The 20,093-nt window shown below is 39.0% G+C and overlaps 1 protein-coding gene across 3 annotated transcripts in view; it reads right to left on the bottom strand.

Annotated features, from left to right (window-relative positions):
• Ctns (lysosomal cystine transporter cystinosin) overlaps positions 1-10,511 on the bottom strand; it is a 33,133-nt gene extending 22,622 nt beyond the window's left edge. The window contains exon 1 of one of the 3 annotated variants that reach the window (XM_089238069.1): positions 10,189-10,511. In XM_089238069.1, the coding sequence (XP_089094195.1) occupies positions 10,189-10,246 (58 nt within the window). In that variant the 5' untranslated portion in view covers positions 10,247-10,511. Of the gene's footprint in view, positions 1-810; positions 974-1,112; positions 1,227-10,188 lie in introns of those variants that run through there. The other 2 variants (XM_089238070.1, XM_089238071.1) reach the window with 2 other exon arrangements.
• Between the last annotated feature and the right edge of the window lie 9,582 nt (positions 10,512-20,093).

Here is a 20,093-nt window from a genome sequence, read left to right as displayed (position 1 = left end):
TAGGATGTAATATTTTCAATCTCCATCCCCGATTTAGTCCGAGAATGTTATTGTTTTTGTGTTGTTAGTTTTTTATTTTTTTTGTTTCAAAAGCAACAATGTTATCTTTATGTGTTGACGATTTTTTTCCCTGCCAAGAAAGACATTCAAAAGCATGACTCCTTTTCCATTATGTTGGCGACTTCTTATTATGCTTTCAAAAGTTTTTCCTCACCAAAAAACAAATCTTCAACTAGGGGTTATACCAGAGGTCGGCAACCTTTTTCGGCTGCGGGTCAAAATCAACCAAAATGTATATTAAGAAGATAATTCGGGTATATATACACCTGAATATAATTACACTTTATTTTCGGAACTCAAGTGGGTCACTTGAAATTATGAAATGGGTGACCCACGGGTCATAGGTTGCTGAGGCCTGGCTTATACTATAGCTGTTCTGATTTGAGATCCACGTTAGATGATTTTGATGGCCACATTTGTCCCACGGGACACAGGTTTTTAAATTATGGATAAACTATTTTCGGATAATCAGGACATTATTAACATCAGTCTTGAAACTTTTTAAACAAAACATTTACTTACTGCAATAATTCAAGGATTATTCACCAACAACATTCGCGTCCACCAACTAATTAATAAAAAAAAACACTTTCCACCCACCCAGGTAAATATAGCAGAGCACCTCAAGAAATGTTAACAACCACTATTAATGAAGTCATCATCATCTGGATATCCATCTACCCGGATGACTTTCGATTTCAATGATGACTGGCAAATTTTAGCAGGAAATAAATGATGTGTAATATTTACCTAATTTAAAAGAGGGCAAATGATGATCTAAATCGATTAATCACAGTATCTAATTACCATCTAATGAAGAATTTTTCACATCAACAACAAACAAGTCCCGTAATAAATTAAAAGCGATGCGAAAATTTGATTTCAACTCAATGATGACCTTGGGGGGAAGTATAAACATGTTCGTCCGGAGCCAATGAATATTTAATAAAACAAAAACAATAAATGAAGTGAAATGCAAAAAATAAAATTCAAAAACAAAACTATAAACAATGTCAGACGACACTAGATATATAGAGGAAAAGGGGGAGTACCTTTATGGTCCACGGTCGCGTAATAAAAGGACTTTATCAAGCTCTTCATCCCCTTTTTCTAGATTGAGTTATTGCACTTGCATTGACATCATGACGGTTTTAACTTCCTCTTTTTTTGCTTATTGTTTACTTTATTTTTCCCCCCCTACACTTTCGTTTCTCTTCTGCCTCAGACGGACCATGTGACCGTTACAGGGATGTGACGCCATTTTCTGTCTATTACGTGTTATGTATGTGTGCGTGCATGAAGCAACGGCGATTAGATAGATTAGATTTTGGACTTTCTGGATGCGATAGCAAAAATATAAAAAAACGCAATTGATTGCTTTTTTTTTTCTCCTTTCTCCATTTAAACACTATCTGATTCTTATTTTAGCAAATCAGTGGAAACACTGTGTGACGAAATGAATTGCCTTATTTCCACGTTTCGTAAGAGGTCACGTACAGACAGGAAAAAAATTAGCTCCATTCTTAAATTGATAACTGTAAAGTCCTTTCTTTTTCGATGGCATTCGATTCCAATAATCACAAACATCTAAGCGGGTCTGGTGCGCCGGACTAGAGGGGGCGCCAATTTCACTCTAACCATCTCCAACATTATGAGGGGGCGCCAAAATGCGTGCTTACCAAGCACCTGGTTGCGGCCCTGCTATCAGGCCCGTGAATCCTCCTTCTTGTAGGAAGGGGGGAGGACAAAGAACATATGTACTCGATATACGCACGTCGACTGTCTATACACATATGTATAAACAGACGACGCGCGTTATAACGACCCCACGCTATACCGACCATTTCATTACAACGACTGGTAGAATAGGTCCCAAATGTTTTCATAAAATCACTTTCGTAGAGTTTTCGAGGTTTGACTGTTTTACATCCGGTATAACGACACTCTCAATATAACGTCCGTTTTCAACGAAACGAAGGGGGTCGTTGTATTGAGCGTCGACTGAAAAAAATCACACTTGTTTGTCTATTTCTATTGTATTTTTTCAGCCCCCCCCCCCGATCCTACCAAATGACTGGCCTGGGAGTGATGGTTGCATGCTAAGGCGCGTATACACTAGCGCGCGGATCATGCAATGAAAGCATTCGCAATCGGTTGCACGGTAATTTATACGGTGTTTGTGAACGATTCTTGAGCTGTTTTCACTGGACCCACCTGGAATCGGTTTTTTCAACGAACACAAAGGAATGAAACACGCAGGAAGTTTGTGTACCCACGAGCGGATTAGAACCGCTGCAAGGGGTCGTGCGTTGCAAGATCGGCGCGCTAGTGTATACGCGCCTTAAGACATGTTGAAGACGTGTCTTCAATGCATGGCCCGTGGGCCACTTGTGGACTGCCGAGCTCGTGGATAACATCAGCCCACCCGAGCACCTTCCTCCTTACGGGCGAACCTCATAATAAGCTAGATAGTTTTCGGTTGATGATAGATAGTAGAGTTAGTGTTTTCGAAAGTAATTATGTAAATTGGCAGGTGGGTATTTCTAGCCATGTAGGGGGCATGATGTTCTTTAGACGGCAGAGCCTAAAACGGTTGAAGATTTCCCCCCCTCCCCTCCGCCTATCGTATTATATGTATACGATATATCAAAGGCGTTGGAGGTGGTGTACTTCAGCGGGCAGGACCGTAACTATGATCTTATAACTGTATTCTTATGTTTCCCCCTCGAATTTGTCAGCCTTCAGTTTGAGTTTTGTCTGTGAATCCTATATGTTAAGCAGAATTTTTTTTTTTGAATTATTTCTGATGGTTCTTGACCAATGGCGTATTTAAGGTGCGCCGTGCAGGATTCGGCACACTCATTTCCTCTCCAGCGTAGTTCAATCCTTCGGGATAATGTGCTTATATCCCCCACGGGAGATCCTGGGTCTTGTCTGGCTCTACAGTGGCGTATTTACGAGGGGGAGGTGATTAGCGGGCTATAGTCCAGGGCGGCAAGTTCAGAGAGGCAGCGTGCAAGTGTATGTGGCCAAAGCATTATTCAAGCATGTGAGTATCCAAAACAGTGTGCAAGCATGTTAGTGGCTAAAAGAGTGTCTTTAGAGACAGGTGTACTTGCAGGGGGGAAAGGCCAATAAGCAGGTTATAGCACAGTGGCCATTGTTCGAGATATGCGGGGCAATTTCCCCCCCCCCCGCGTCAGCGACTGATCTTATATTGCATAAATGAATAGACATCATCCTGATGACCCCCCCACCCCGCGCCATTTTTTGAAGTCTATATCCGTTTATGAGGTTGGTGAATTCGAGTAAAGAGTAAATAAAATTAGAATGCGAGCGAGAAGGGCGGCAAAACCACAAAAACGTCTCTGCACTCGCAACACTTCACACTAGACATGCTACAAAAACACTGTATGGGTGCAACCGTTCCGACACTTCTAGTGCATTACAGCATATTACAGCGTTTCTCAACCTATAGTCAGCGGACCACCAAACATGGCCCTTCTCTGTCCCTTGCGGGATATAAGCAGATTACCTTGCGGCTGGACCATGCTGGAAAAACACTCCCGGTATCCAGGCCCAGCGGGCATTTCGATTCAGGAGTCGCGAACGAGATAGTCCACGGGCAGAATTCAAAATTTAATGGAAGTTATTGAATAGTATAAGTTGAATTGTAAAACAAACCGCGGGAATGTATCCGTCGAAAATTGTTTCATTTTACTGGACTTGTTATTATTTATTAATTATTATTATTTTTGAAGATTAGACCGACTAATATATACACTGCAAAAGTTTTATACAAAATGTATTTTATAAAACTCAAAAAAGTGCAACCAATAAGCTTATTGGTTGCATTTGTAAAGCTTAATAAAAGAATTTGTTTTGGAAAACGTTTTAGTGTAATAACAGCCTTAGCATAATCTTTGCGCTTGTTTTTGCGCATGGGTGGAGATAACGGGAGGGGGGGCATGGGGAAGCAATAATCCCCCCCCCTCCCCCCCCCCCATCGTCAAAGGTAAAGTCTACTAATGTAATGTATTTGTGTATATATATGAATTGACATCATGCCTCACCCCAGACTTTCAAGTCTATCTACGCCTATGCTTTTGCAATTCCTTAAACGCTACGGCGGTGGTTCTCATAAGTTTGTTCCCCGCGGCTCCCTCGCCCAATAAATTGCTTATTTGCGGCTCCCCAGTTTAGTATATATTTATATAGATATCTTCCTTTATAAAAGAATCACTTCAAGCATAAATAGGCACACAAATCAATATCTCCAGCTCGTCGCTACGCAAACTTTGAGAAACATTGCGTTACGGTGTACGTGAGGACGATAATTTAACAGTAAAAAAACAAAATTTCCCACCCTCATGCAGGGACGGATTAAAACTTGAAGGCCCTGAACACTTGAATGGTTTTGCTGCCCCCGGGCCTTAAAAGTATATTTTACTAGATATATTGAATCTATAAATTAAAAATAATTACATGGAATTTTATATTTGAGAACTAACTAATCCAAGGCAGAATTATGATTAGAATATTTTCAAGCCCGGACGTTAAAAGTCGCTTCACCCAGTGCCGTCTTAACGCATGGGCTCACCCGGGCATGGCCCGGGGGCCTCAAGAGAAGAGGGGTCTCACAAAAATGAGATCCTGTTGAAATTTTCTAGGGTTTACCAGGTAGGGCCTCCGAAAAATCACTTGGCTCGGGGGCCCATGATACTCTTAAGACGGCCCTGGCTTCACCTAGAACCTCCTAGAACTAGAGATTGAGAGAGAGGTGCTGCTCTTCACTCCCCTCCTTTTTTTCCCCCTACTTTTAAAGTCGTTGATAATATCGCTTGAACATTTTTTTTTGCAACATCTTTGGAAGTTTCTGGAATTTTTTTCATATTTACACAAAAAAAAACCCAGCCTTAGATTTTTTCAACTTTCTTTTTTTTCAAAATCTTTTTAAAACATTTAGAAGATATTTTGTCCCATTGACTGTTTGTTAAGATTTCACAAAGCGGCCTCAAAGCAACCACTGAATCTTAGCATGGCTGATATTACTCACAGGCATTGGTGTATTTACAGGTGAGGGGGCGGAGAACGCACTTAGCGAGCTGCATAGCCCAGGATGGCAAGTTCAAAGAGGCGGAAACTTTTAGGAACGAGTAGCTAAGAAAATTAGTACATAATGTGAGAATGCCGGCAATATTTTATAATCATTAACCTGGCCCTACATAGAGAGCGAGAGACAAGGTTAGTGAGTGACAGAGAGTTTTCCAAGTATGTGAAGAAAAGCGTGAGCAAGAACGTGAATGTGCAAGAGTGAGCTAGAGCATTCGCAAGCATGTGCAGGGCCGCAACTGGGGGGGAGGGACCAGAGGGGGCGCAAATTTTATTCTGAAACCTCTCCTTCAACATTACAAGGGGGCGCCAAAATGCGCACTTGCGCCCGGGTGACCAAACATCTAGTTGCGGCCCTGAGCATGTGAATGACATAAAAAGGGTGTGCAATCATGTGAATAGTAGAAAGAGTGACCGAAATTGTGACGCAAATCGTGTGCAATCATGTGAATGACCAAAAGAATGACGTAGAGAGTGTATTAGCATGGGAAATAATACGCAAGCATGTGTGTGACCAAGAGAACTCAAGACACATATTTGGGGGGGGGGGTGACAAGCGGGTCATAGCACAGGGCAGCGAAGCCAAGGAATGAGAGGTCAAGAAAATTAGACTAGAATATGAAAAGGGCGGCAAAACCGCAAATCCGCCTCAGCTCATAGGTACCTTATTTTTGGTAAACCACAATCATTGGGTACTTGTTCTTTCTGATACATTTTTGAGTTATCTGTTCTATGGTGGATCGAATAAAGCGTGTTTATACTTATATTCTAGGAGTTATGGATCGAACCACAAAAGGGTGTCCACAAAAGGTGTCGAACCACAAAAGGGCCCTTTCACACGGAGTGGATGCGGACGCGGGTCCGGAAGAAGTTTTAACAATTGGAATATACTGCGCCTTTCAGACGAGCCGAAAAATCTCCGCACCTAGGAAATGTTCATGCGGGTCCGGACGTCGTCCGCATGTGTCAAAACCTAAGTGCGGGCTCCGCATCCGCACATAGAAGTTTTGACAATAGGTTTATTCGGAGCTATTCAGACGATGCGGATGCGGAGCGAATTCGTCCGCATCTTTGGCTACTTTTTGAAGGTGATTTTTCACGGAATTTTTTTAATTATTTGCCATAAATACCCTTAAAAACACCATATGATGGTCCCTGCTCATTAATATAATGTACCTACATACGCCTATCCCTCCGTTTCCTTCTAAGATGGAGATATAGCAACTTCAACTGCCTTTTGTCCATATTTCACAATTTTATACAACAAAAACTGCCAACAACGGCCACTGACGGGACCAAAACTATAAGCCATTACGAATATTTAATTGACTACATACTTTAATAACTTTTAAATTTAATTTAAAAATTTTAATTTTTTTCTTTTTAAATTTTTAAAATTATTTGAAAATATCTGAAATATTATTTTAAATATTTGTTATTTTTTAAATTTTTAATCTTAATTTTTTTAAACTTTAAAAAAATACTTTTATTAAACAACGTTATCCACGTACGGTGTTCACTCAGGGCCGGATTAAGACGTTTGAAGACCCTAGCGCTTGAATAGTTTTGGTGGTTCCCCCCGAATACCTACAAGTATATTTTACTCAATATTTAGTCTGTAAACTTAAAAAAATGAAATTTTATATTTCAGAAGTGAGACTAATCTAAGGATGGGATTTCACTCTAAAAGGTTTATGAAAGTTATTTTATAAAACTTGAAAAAAGCAACTAATAAATTGCAAGTGCAACCGATAAATTTATCAGTTGCTTTTTTAAAAGAATTATTATAAAATTTTTATAGTGTAATCCGTACTTGAGGCCGGGATTATACTATAAAGTTTTGTAAAAGATCTTTTATAAAAGTTGAAAAATTCAACCAATAGGCGCATCGATTGCATTCAAGCAAATGCAACCGGTGATCTTAATGGTTGAATTTTTCACGTTTTATCAAAGAACTTTTACAAAACTTTTATAGTGTAATCCCGGCCTAAGACAGAATTGTGATGTGAATATTTCTAAGCACAGGCATTTTGAAAGTCCCCACCCCTCCCTTTTTTTATACTTGCAAATTCTTTGATATTTGCTGAATTTTTTTTTTTTTTTTTTTTTGGAACACCGAATGTTTTGGATGTTTTTGGATTTGATTTTTCGAACATTGGATGTGTTTTTGGAATTTTCTTTCATATTTTTCGAAAATTTTTTGAAAATATTTTAAGATATTTTCTCCCATCGACTACTTGTGAGGATCGGAATGGAGGCATCTTTAGGCTCAATGATAAAAACCACCAAAGAATGCCTCTAGGCACTGAATCAGGGGTGAAGGAGAAAAATAATTACAAAAATTGCGAAAAAACAGTTTTTATGCACGAATTTCGAACTAAAGATGCGGGCGATTCGTCCGCATCTTCAGCGCTCGTTTGAAAGGGTATGCGGACCCGCGTCCGCATCCGCTCCGTGTGAAAGGGGCCTAAGCTGTGTAGCCTATGCGCGGAAGCAAAAAAATTAATATTTTTATGAAAAATTTCAAACTATGAGCGTATTGGACTGAAGTCAAAAAGAAAACCATGACTTTTTAATGTAAAGCTCCCGCACTCCCAAGTGATCCGTAAGATCTATCCAGGGGATTTGTTATTAGTGTTAGTAGACATCCATGCTCGAACCGGGATTCAAACGCAGACCTGCAAAATCAAAGGCTAGCTCTCTGACAACTGGACTGCGAGGTGGCAATTTTTGACGCATTTCATCTGGCTGGGAACACAGCAGCGAATTTTCGGGGTTATTTTATTGGCGAGGCTTACACACCATGGGGCGGCGAAACTGTCTCACACGGGTAATAATATACTATATAATCAACGATAAAATAACACCCCTGAAACCATGCAGTTTATCCGCTAGTATTCTGTAGAACTTGCCTTACTCTCGATGCGTGGATATCTCCCAGATAAAATCCGAGGACCTCGTTGACAAATGTGACGACTTCCGAAAAGGGGGGGGGGGCGGGGAATACCGTCATTAACAAAATGGCATGTAAACGGGTTGTAGTGAAAATCCGTTACCGGGAACTTCCCGGGATGTTTTATTGCACATGTAAACTAGGCTTTAGATCTGTTTACAATTTGCGGCAGTTAGTATGCAAATTGGCAGGACGGTATTTTTAACTGGGGGATGGGGTGCTCAGTTTGTCATCAAAGGGCCCTATAATGCCAAAGGCCCAAGCTAACTTTATAGAAATTGCACGAAATTTCATCCCAAAAAATCAGTATTAACGTGATCTCTAAGTTTGCAATATTATTAGTTTTTTCTGCATTTGGGCCTTTTGATGGTCAACTAGACAATCGAAAATTCTAAGATTTTCTGCCGGATGATTGATATCGGAAAAATTTTTACATAAAAAACCAAAAAAAAGACATTTTGATAACTTTTTGCGGTGCTCCTCTTCTCCTGATGCCCTGAACATGTGCTCATTTTGCTTAATGGTTAATACGGCCCTTGCCCTCATGAAGCTACTGCGTTACATGTAAAGCGTATCCGGCTTCTGAGTCGAGTAACGCATTCAGTGGATCACAGCAAATGCTTCACCAAACGTTTTGTTCATGAAATGTTCCTGTTTTATCCTCGGTAAAATTCTCACCGTTAACACCAAGTTCCGAGAAACCGCAAATGAAACCGGAATTCATAGCCAAACACGTCAATGTTGATAGACCGATGCTGGAGAAGGTTGGACAGGAAAAGTGTCAACTCTACATGAGGGCACAACTATGGGGGAGCGGGTGGGTCTCGTGCTCTGGACGCTCGACCAGAAAGGACGAAAATTTCACTCTCCAACCTCTTCTCCCAACACAATGGGGGAGGCGTCGAAATGCGTGCTTACTCCTGCTTCCCACCCATCTCCTGTCTTTGCGAAGTTGACAAAGCCACTTCGAGGTAATTTTCTTCATTTCTACTATTTTTTCCATTAGTGGAACTACAGTTGGCCCAACTTGAATGAATATGAATATAGGTAAAAAAATGTTTTTTACGTCGATTGAAGGAATCGATATTCCACGCTAAAACTTTGATTAACCCCTCTGCTGTTTCGATTTCTGTAATTTCTTCCACTGAAATGCATTAGGTTCCTCCAAGCATGGCCGCAACTAGAAACGAACATTCACTCTATCGCCAGGGGCAGGTATCAATTTTGGCTGCCCCGCTTTAACGGGGGCGTCGCAAGTGTTTCAGACCTGTGGGTGCTTGCCTCGAGTTTTACGTAGGAAACTTTGATTATTGAACTAATTGAGGGGGATGCTCAAGCAACAGCAGCACCCTCGACTCCGACGTCACTGCTGTAGAACGAACAAAGAAAACTCTGAGCCCTTCCAGGTTAAGCACCCGAGAGCACCAGACACCCCCGCCCGCCCTTGCCTAGTTACAGTCCTTCCTCCAGCCAGAAATTCGCCAGTGGATATGGATGCGCTGTCAAAATGAAACTCCCGAGAAACGATTGGGTCCACACCAGGCTGTCACGCAACTGACGAACCGACTAAACAGTATTTACCCTAGTCAATGGAGTGCGAGGAGCTATTTCTGCTTTGTGCCAAGGGTCCCTTTAGATAAATATCCCTCGTTGAGATACAGGGGTCAGCCAGAAACTAATTTCGTAAGGGGAAATTTGGCATTTCGGGCTGACACTCCCTCTCCCCTCTCACTACGGCCTTGTTGAGGATACGCATTTCATGATATTCAACTCAAAGTACAACAGGAGCTGCGAGTGGAACAAACACCTCGGGAAAATTTAGGAGCGCAAAAAAAAACGACCCGAACGAGAAGCAACCACCATGCGCGAACCATAATGCACTTCCTAATATACAATTTAATTCGTTCAATTATTGTTACTATTATGTTTCTTTATCTCGGCACGACTCGCGACCAAAAGGCAAATAATGTTTGTACAAATTCCAGAGAAGCATCCAGATAAAGCAAATGATAGATAACAAATGCAAAAAAAGGAAACAAATAGAACTTTTTTTCACAACCTACCGTTTGCTCCGTTTTCTGTGATAATAAGAGATAATTTCACAACTGCCTCATCAGTCATGCATGTCGTTATAGCATATGCGAGCGACAGATTCAAAAGCTAAAATACAATTGACAGTACTGAGGAGGTAATGAGTATATATGACAATGCGTGGAGAGGTATGTTCCTTGAAACAGCGAAAACTGAATCGGTTATCACCCGAACGCGTCCTTTCATGGACACTAGAGAGAACAGCAAAAAGGGCAAAAGTCTTCATAAAAAACCTCCCACTGCTCACGTAAAAGAGTAACAGTAATTCTAGTCCTGCACAAACAACACAACTGCTAACGAAATTATTTATTCAGCCGCGCATCTGAAATAGAAGAAAACGAAATTAATCCTCAAATAATTAGTTCCATGGAAAAATCAAGCATTTTCCTCAAAGGAAACATCAAAGTTATACGATTACTAAATAAGCTTTCGAACTGTGTGCGCAATAAAATTCCAGAGCTTATTCAGTAATCATATAATAGATGTTTTTTTATGATGTCAAGTATCCTCGTATTGCCGAATACACACTTGTTGACTGAACCACACACGCATCTCATTTTTCTATGGGCAGCGCATTATATTTTATCATAATTATTGGTTTTTCCGAGATAATTGCTCTTTTATTGAGTTACTGCATTTCGGATGTATTTGACATCCATATTTTTTATGAGCATCTCTTAGCAGCCATCTCGTTGGCTCCACATTTTGCCTGTTGTGGCCTTTGCAAACACTTGTCAGAAGAATTTCTAACGAATTTTTTTTTGCACTTGTTAACTAACGTACCATAAAAATCCAACGTCATATAACCTCTCAACCTGTGGGTCAGGACCCGAACTTGAGTCGCAAGCAGTTGCGTCTGAGCACCACCTCTGCACTGTTTGCCATAAACGTCATTCAGACTACCTAGCCAGTTTGCCACATTTTGAAACACAGCATCCTATTTAGTTTCCTCTTATTTTGGCGTAGAATCTTCCTGATTGGCTCGCAAATACCGCAGTGATTGGATGTGGAGCATAGAAATCGCAAATTCCGAGCCCGATCATTTCTTTTCCTAACAATGATGATACTGGCACGAGCAGGGAATTCTCCCCCCCCCCGAATATTCTGAATGAAAATGAACTCCTTACTGACGTCACAGAATGAGGAGGCCTTCTATCTCTAGGAGGTGCCTGTCTGAGCCAGGGATGCTCCACAGTATTCTGTATCACTGGTCTGAGCACCCTCCCCATAATTCATTCAGAAATGAAAATTTCCCATTTATAGCTCAAGCACCAATAGATGTATAACACTTCCGACGCCTCTGATCACAAGGGATTCTGATATTTTAAACTCCTGTAAATTTTAGGAACTCCTGTACAAACACATGCCACTATGCGGTCGTGTGATTAGTGCAGAGATCTTCAACCTTTTTTGCAGTCGCGAGAACTGCCCGTACCTATCATCAAAAGAAGAGCACCGTTACGGCAAGTTTGACGTATGAATGCATGAAATAAAGATGATTTAAATCGCAATTGTACAAATTGCAATTTGCACAAGGTGTTTAATTGGAACTTTTATCAAGTGTTAGCGAGCACGAAAGCGGACACCAGCATCGAGCACTCTGTGTATTTCTGGGGAGCACCATGGTGCTCGCGAGCAGAGGGTTGAAAATGCTTGGATTAGCGTGACGGATGAACTTCACCTGCTGCTCAGTGGTGGTTGGCTGAATTTGGTTTTCTGTGGTTCTTCAATGAGCGAATGCGAGCCGATCTCCTTATTGAAAAGTCTCGCCACAGAGAGCAACAGACCTACAACGGCACCAATATTCAATCATTACACTTCATTCACTTTTGAAAAAAATAGATGCCAGCACTAAAATTCAAGAATAACCCTACATTACATACGTACTTAGACTGTCGGGTACACATGCACAACTCACTCGATAGTAAATTGCCCAAAGCGATCAGGGCCGGTTCTGGACATTTCTCAAGTTTAAGCGAATGATATTTTGTAGATAAAAAAAATCGCCCCTCCCCTTCAGTTGGCAACCTGAAAAATCTTCAGTCACTACACATCACTCACTTCACTTCTGAGATATAGATGGCAGTACTGAAAAATCATACACAACACTAGATACGCACTCAGACTGTTAGGTACACACACTTACAATTCCGGCACAGCTCACTAGGTAGTAAATTGCCTATGACAATAGACCTGAGTTGTGCTCGGTTTGAAAAAAAAAACCCCCCAAAAATTGGCTTCTTTCAGTTGCCACCTTCTGCGGTCGTGTAGTTCGCAGGATTCAAGATCCGGCCCTGAAAGCGATAGACCCGAGTTGTGTCGGTTTGAAAAGATCTGAAAAAAAGCAATGAGAAAAAAAATTCTGAAGGGAGCGATGGAACAAAAAGTTCGGGAAACTATGACCTAAAGAATCCATCAGTACATAAGTTAACGAACCAGCAAAGCCACGCAGTCCTGCAAAAGTGAACAAACACTCCAACTTTCATCAGAGACCTAAAAATCCATCCGCAAATGGGTTCAACAGATCAGCAAAACCACATAGCCATGCTAAATTTGAAAATCCATCAGTAAAACAGGTTTACAGATCAGAACATCCACTCAGCTGTGTTAAATTTGGAAGTGTGAACGGAGATCATACTTTTGTCACTGACTTGAAAATTCCATCGGCAAATGGGTCAACAAATCATCAGCAAATCCACAGTCATGATAAACTTGAAAGTGAACAAAAATCCCACTTTTGTCAGACTTGAAAATTCCATCAGTAGGTCCACAGATCAGCAAATCCACACAGCCCTGCTAAATTTGAAAGGGCACAAAGATGACACTTTCGTCAGGGACCTAAAAATTCATCAGTAAATTGATTTACGGATCAGCAAATCCACACAGCCATGCTAAATTTGGGAAATGAACAACAACAAAAAATCTCGTTTCTGTCAGGGACCTAAAAATCCATTAGTAGATGGGTTAACAGACCAGCAAATCCGCAATCATGATTAGGGCTCGGATTTTATGACCTAAAAATCTTCAAAATCTGCAAGCATTTATGACCTAAAAAACAAAATCATTACCTTAAAATTAAAAAAAAACATGACCTTTGTGCTTAAGCAAGATGAAAATGCATTGCAAGTGAAGATTTTGAGTGTCCGAATGAATAAGATCTTTTACATGTGCTTGGTGTGCCCTTCACAAACATAGCAAGAGGATCCTCTGAGATACAGATTAAAATTTTCAGTGATAAATGACCAAAAAAATTATCTATCGATTGAAAATTCTTTAAATATGACCGATCGCTCAAAAATGCCCCAAATATGCCATGTCAAAGATTCGAGCCCTAGTCATGATAAACTTGAAAGTGAACAAGGATCCCACTTTTGTCAGGGGCAAATCCATCAGTAAATCCACACAGCCATGCTAAATTTGAAAGTGAATAAAGATCCTCTATCAGGAACCTTGAAAAGTTATGGCATACTATGGTGTACTTCCATCCTCACAGTATATTTTTCCAGTACAAAGTGTACAACTCGTTATTGTTATTGACGGCTACACGTTATTGTTATTATCTTGACACGCCACAGCCGATACGCATCTGTCTCCGTCTCGTGTAGCAGAGGTGATTCTAATTATGTTATAATTCAATTAAATACATTTAATCCAATAAAAATTAAATTTTCTTTCTGAACATCTTGGAGTCATCAATACTTCTTGCAATAGTGACCTGGATGTGGTCCATTGTAGGAAGTAATGATAACCCCAAGATGTTTGAAGGGAAATTTAATTTTAATTTGATTAAAGATATTTAATTAAATTATAACGTAATTGGAATCACCTGCAACATAAGACAGAAACAGACGCGCATCGGCTCCGGTGTGTCAAGATAATAACAATAACGTGTAGCCATCAAACTGTACACTTCATACCAAAAAAGAAAAATATCCTATGAGGATGGAAGTACACAGTGGTATGGTGACGTCATCTAACAAGTGAAAAATGAACTGTAAACGTTTGCTGAGGGTGTCTGCACCACGAAGTCATCTGTAAATCCACACAGCCGCACTAAATTTGAAAGCGCACAAAGATACCACTTCAAAAACCTATATTCTGCACTCCTAAAACAAAGTTTCATTAGAAACAAACACACACTTGCTCAAATAAAGTGAAACAAAACAAATCACGAGAACATGAAACATATATATATTTTTTTCTATTTCTGCAGCACAAAAAAAAGTCTCGTGTCGACAGACAGAAAAAAAACTTCAGAGTTTTCACTGATTTTTTTTAAGGATGCAGACTTAAGCGCCTGCATATTCCAATAAATAAATTAAATGCGAAGAGATATTTGAAACAATAAATAAATGCGTTTGCGCTTGTGAGTAGGTTAGATAAGCGTACGAACTAGTATTTTTAGTACAAATCACAGAGATTTCTCAGAAGAAAGAGGGACAACGTTTCTCAAGACAGGATGAATTATGATACACAAGAAGCATCAATAGAAACATTTCGTACAGAAAGAATTACAACCTTTGTAAGTACTTTTCTTCTCGCAATGAATAGAAATTGGACGTATGATGAGGAATTTTCAATGTGACAATGTCTTTGCACACGTCAATGATGTACATCTTCCATAATAGAGAAACGTTGTCCCTTTTAACAAAAGAGCAGTTAAGCCAATTGAAATGTATTTTTCAAAATAATCAATGATATCTTCAAACAGAAGTCCACGAACTATTTGGTTTTTTTTTTACACGTAATTTTTTTAATGTTTTTCTATATTTTCACGTGACAGGAACTTTTCGCGATTTCTCCTCGTTTTAATTGTCTGCTAAAATTAAGAGAGCTCTAGATGAACATGGTCACTACATGATTTTCTTAAAAAAGAAAGTGCTGATTATCGCTCGGATCATTAAAAATGTTTCAAACTTCATATTTAGGCTGGAAAGATCATTATTAATTTAAAAAGTTAGGAGAGATGTGGATTCCTAATTCGTTAAATGTACCTAATCTGTTATGAGCAAAGAGTTTATGCTCCGACATGCATCGAGTTCTTCGATCAGAGCAAAGCAATTGAATGATAATTTGAAATGTTTTAATCTTTAAGAGATAATTAGTTCTATGAGATAGACTTGAACCAGAAGATGTGTACATATTGTATATATATACACTGCTGAAACATCTTTCAAAATGCATTTGCGAAGAGTATTTTTGTGAGAGTTTGTCAAATATTCGTTCGTGCACTCCTATATCAAGTACGTGATCATCTCCGAAGTAATTTTTAAAGGAAAGGAAAACATTCTTACAATTTGTGGACCGACAAGCGAATACATAAAGCGGACGGCCCACTTTTCACATAAAATTGTTCCATCTTGGATATTACATAATGCAACACAAAGGAACGGCATTTCTACAGAATAACGCAAGACATTCCAATATATATATATATATAACCGAAAATTACTATAGTAAATATCACAAGGTAAAATAAATAAAATAAAACAAAAAACAATATCTACAAAAAAAAATTACTATGAATCGGGTTTCTGTATGTCATAAAAGAAAGGCTATACCTAAAACTGCATATTTCATTAGAACATCAGTCATAAAAAACGCATATAATAATGATTCATAGAAGGGGAAGTTCTACTATCCTTCCGTTAGATGAACTCAATTCAGTGGCTTTACAGTTCGTGACATATAACTTTGATCCTTTACACAATTAGGAACATCATGAGCAAAGCAATAGAAAGTTCTACGTAATTAAATTTGAATACTACTATGTTCAGAAGTTCCAAGACCCAGTTTATTTGGTGTTTCCTTCGAAGTAACTACCCTGTGCAATTATATATTTTTGCCATTATTCATGCAAAGATGTAAATGCTGATTGAAAGCCTTATTTTGTCACATCCTCCAGTATCCCCGTCACTGCTTGCTGCGTACCTCTTCGGAATCTGAGAATCTTGTTGCACCTTAAGAAAATTATTCATCCGAGGAAAAAGGAAAAAGTCACATGGAGGCAAGATCACAGGAATAAGCTGGTTGTGAAAGTATCCGAATGTGATGTTTTGACAGGTAAGCTGACACTAGGAGGGACCTATGAGTTGTTAAATGCCTGCTTGACTTGGTGAGACGCAAGCGACCAGATCTTTGGACAGCCAAGTCATGGGTGCTCCCCCATTACAATAATGCACAGGCTCACAGGTCCCTCTCTCCCTGGTGTCAGATTACCTGTCAAAATACCACATTCCAATACTTCCAGAACAACGAGCTTATTCCCCTGATCTTGCTACATGTTACTTTTCCTTTTTTTCCTCAATAAAGAATTTGCTTAAAGGACAATGATTCTCTGATTCCAAAGAAGTGCAGCAAACTATGAAGGCACTGGAGGATGAGGCAAAAAGGCTTGCAATCCGAATTTGCACTTTTATACGAACAATGGCAACAATGCATAATTACACACGGTAATTACTTTGAAGGAAACACAAAATAAACAGGTTCTACCTATATTCATTCTTCTGCAATAAAATAAGTCTCAGAAATTTTGAACGTAGTGGTATCAAACACAAATAAATAGCTGAAACATAATGGAAATGTATAGGAAACAGACAGGCTTTTCAAACATAATCATAATTTGGAAAATGTAAACAGCATGCATATCACAATTTTTATTCTACGAATGAATTTTGATCACAATTCTAAAACGCAAAAAAAAACCTCACTATGAATAATATCACAAGTAATAAAAAAAAAATGGCCCAACTGAGAATGTTACATTCAATTAATGTTGTTAATGAAAATACGATAAATAGAATCTCTAGTTACTTCAAAGGATTTGCATCAACTGAAATCTTTGGAACGGTTTTGCATCACAAATACATGTTTAAATTCCCATGTAACACATACATTACCGATTAAGATTTTTGCATCTGAACATACACAAGTGGACTTTCACACACTAATAACAAGAAATGCTAATGTCCCTGTTTAAAGTAGGCTACCAGTAACAGAAGAAACGTTGATAATAGAGGTAAACGATTCAGCTGGAATTCACAGGGTTTTACAGTGAAACCTCCACAGACAGTCATTTTTTTTTTCATGGCCAACCTTCATTCACGACCAGTTTTGCTTGGAATGGCTTAATTGGCATTAATGCCAAAAAACAACTCCCCCAATATCCTGCCTCCTCTGATTTAACCCACTTCTCGAGGGTATCAGGCAGTAAATCACTTAGTGATAGGCCCGAGTCATAGCAGTTCATCCTTGTCCATGCCTCCTGTAGCAGCCCCACTGATTTTCCCACTATGTCGATTTTAGAAGGAAAAGAAAAATATTGTTCAATATACAATTCATAGGAAATAAGGTAGCTAGTATGCTTTCCGACTGCAATATTATGACGGAAGCTCCGGAAGAAGGCAAAAAGTTTGGCCTTTTTTTCATGGTGGCAATATTTGGGGCCATGTCTGTGAGTATGTGAAAATCTCATAACATAACGTCAGAAAAATATCCTGAAGATAAATTTTGAGATTTTGGAAGACGTTTGCTGTCAAAAAGCCAGTTAAAGACAACTGGAAGTTGCAACCAAGTGACCACTTACTAATCTTTTTTTTTTTTTTTGGTATTAATTCAAAGTGAATAACGTTATACAATTTCAGAATCACAGTGAAAGCTAATTAAGGAAGTGTAAGAACATCGGTTTTTAAGCAATTGTAGACAGATTTTATCAGCACACTACTACTATTACTTGACTGTACACTCACGTCATACACATTCCTCTGCGGAATTTAAATCGGCACACTGCAAAAATATAAAAATCTAGTTACTGGGAGGTTCATATGGCCCATGTTCAAAATGTTCCCCTCCCCTATGACCAAATCACACCACCTCAATTTCCAGGTGAAATCCACAATCAACCATGATTTCATAGAGTACTAAGTGACCGTCTTAAGGAGGTTAAACTGTACTTATACATGCATGTGTGATGCAGAAGATGAAAATTCTGTAACTAAAATACATTGAATGTCGTCCTATCATCCTTCCATATCTAGTTATTACATATATCATGCCATAGCACATCTGTATTTTAATTTGCAGTGTAAAGTGTTAACTCAACCTACAAGAGCCTCTTACAAAAAGCTGAATCATATTTGCCAGAAATATTTCAACTTTGTAACTGAATTTTGAATGTGTACAGCTTGGGGGGATTAAATCTGTGGCTTTCTATATTATGAAGACACGGGGAAAAAAAGAGGAAAAATGTTACAAATGCAAAACACACTCCGAACAAATCCAGCTCAACAAACTGAAACCAATCACAATTTTATCACATTTCTATTTGCATAACACAGTCATAGGAAGCTTAAGGGGATATGCTATAATAAATAACGCGCAAGATAAAGAAGAAAAATTTTACAAGATCTCAGACGAAATTTATAAAACACACAACACATAATGCACTACGAAACAGATCACATTCCTTTAAATCTTTGGTAAGAAAAAGGAAACCATAAGCTTCTCAGACCATAAATAATGATGAAATTTTTTTATAATGCTGAATTAAGTCCCGCACAGCGGCGACTCGCCCATTAATGTTATTTTACAGACACAAAATAAAAAGGAACTGAATAATGATTATAATGTAAAATGAAATGAGCAAGCTGAAAAACACAATGTTACTGATTAACGTAACCGACCATTAATTTTTTTTATTCAGCTATTCACAATTCATTTAAAAAGAAAAACCATAAAAAATCTCTAGCTGCGATATGTAATTACTTTGAGGTCACTATATTAACGAATGAAAAGTGTGTTTGCTTAATCGTACTTTATCACTGATATTTTCGAGATGAAGACGTCTCTAGCAACTTCATACCAAAGGAATGACTTAAAAACATTTCCATTAATATGAAATATTGACACATAAATAATAAAAATGTGCTATAAACAAGACCAACCAGAACCAGCAAAGTTTGATTGTTACCAGCAATAGCGACTGTTAAACAGCTGAAACTTTTTCATTTTTTTGGCCGAAATCATTTACTTGCGTTTCTCTCCCTAACCTTCAACCTACTGCAACTAGCAGTCAGGAACACTATCCTCCATGCTCTTCAGGTCACCGGCTATGACAGCCTACTGCAAAGCAGCAGCTATGCTTTTTCTATGCTCCTTTGGTCATCAGTGGAGTGCGACATTCATTTCTGAATACTCCAGACATAGCAAATGAAAAAAGTGCAAGACAACAACCACAGCCAAACAGTTAGAAAAGTTCCAGCTATTCATAAGACGCTGGCCATGAAAGCCCACTAAAACACTATAACCATCCATCCACAAAACTTTTTCATTAAAAAAAAATTAAAACGAAGACACAAACAATTGATATCTATTCATTTGATGAACAGAGAATTAATAAGAATAATTATACAGAACATTACACTCCAAAATTCTGAATGACCCAAAACACTAACGTATGAATGCTTAAAAATGTGTCCTGTGCAGAAAATGACCTAAACCTAGCAAAATGATCTGGTTTGTCAAAAGAGGGATTATCACCCCCTTGTACAATAGAATCAATGAATGCTATATTGCTGGGCATACCCCCCCCCCCCCCCACCCACCCAAAACAACCAGAACCGACTTAGGGTGGGCACAGCATCTGTAGCAGATGGTTCTCCTACTAGAGAAGCATAAATCCATTCCACTTGAGACAGTGTGCCAAGTGGCATTGCTTGAGAAGGTTGTGGTTGGTATCTGTGGATTTTTTTCATAGAAACTTTCACCGGCTCCACATTTTTGGTCATGGCAGACTTATGTGAACAGTGTGTGGCTGTGAAATTTAGCAAACTGCTCAGAAAAAAAAAATGCTGCTGAAATTATTGGGATGTTGAGAACA

This window comes from Pholcus phalangioides, unplaced genomic scaffold (assembly GCF_987345545.1).
Source record: "Pholcus phalangioides strain wild (caught in Gottingen) unplaced genomic scaffold, Ppha-v1.0 ptg000010l_1, whole genome shotgun sequence".
Lineage (NCBI taxonomy): Eukaryota > Metazoa > Arthropoda > Arachnida > Araneae > Pholcidae > Pholcus > Pholcus phalangioides.
Note: the sequence above shows the minus strand (reverse complement) of the source record. Positions and strands in the feature narration are given on the sequence as shown.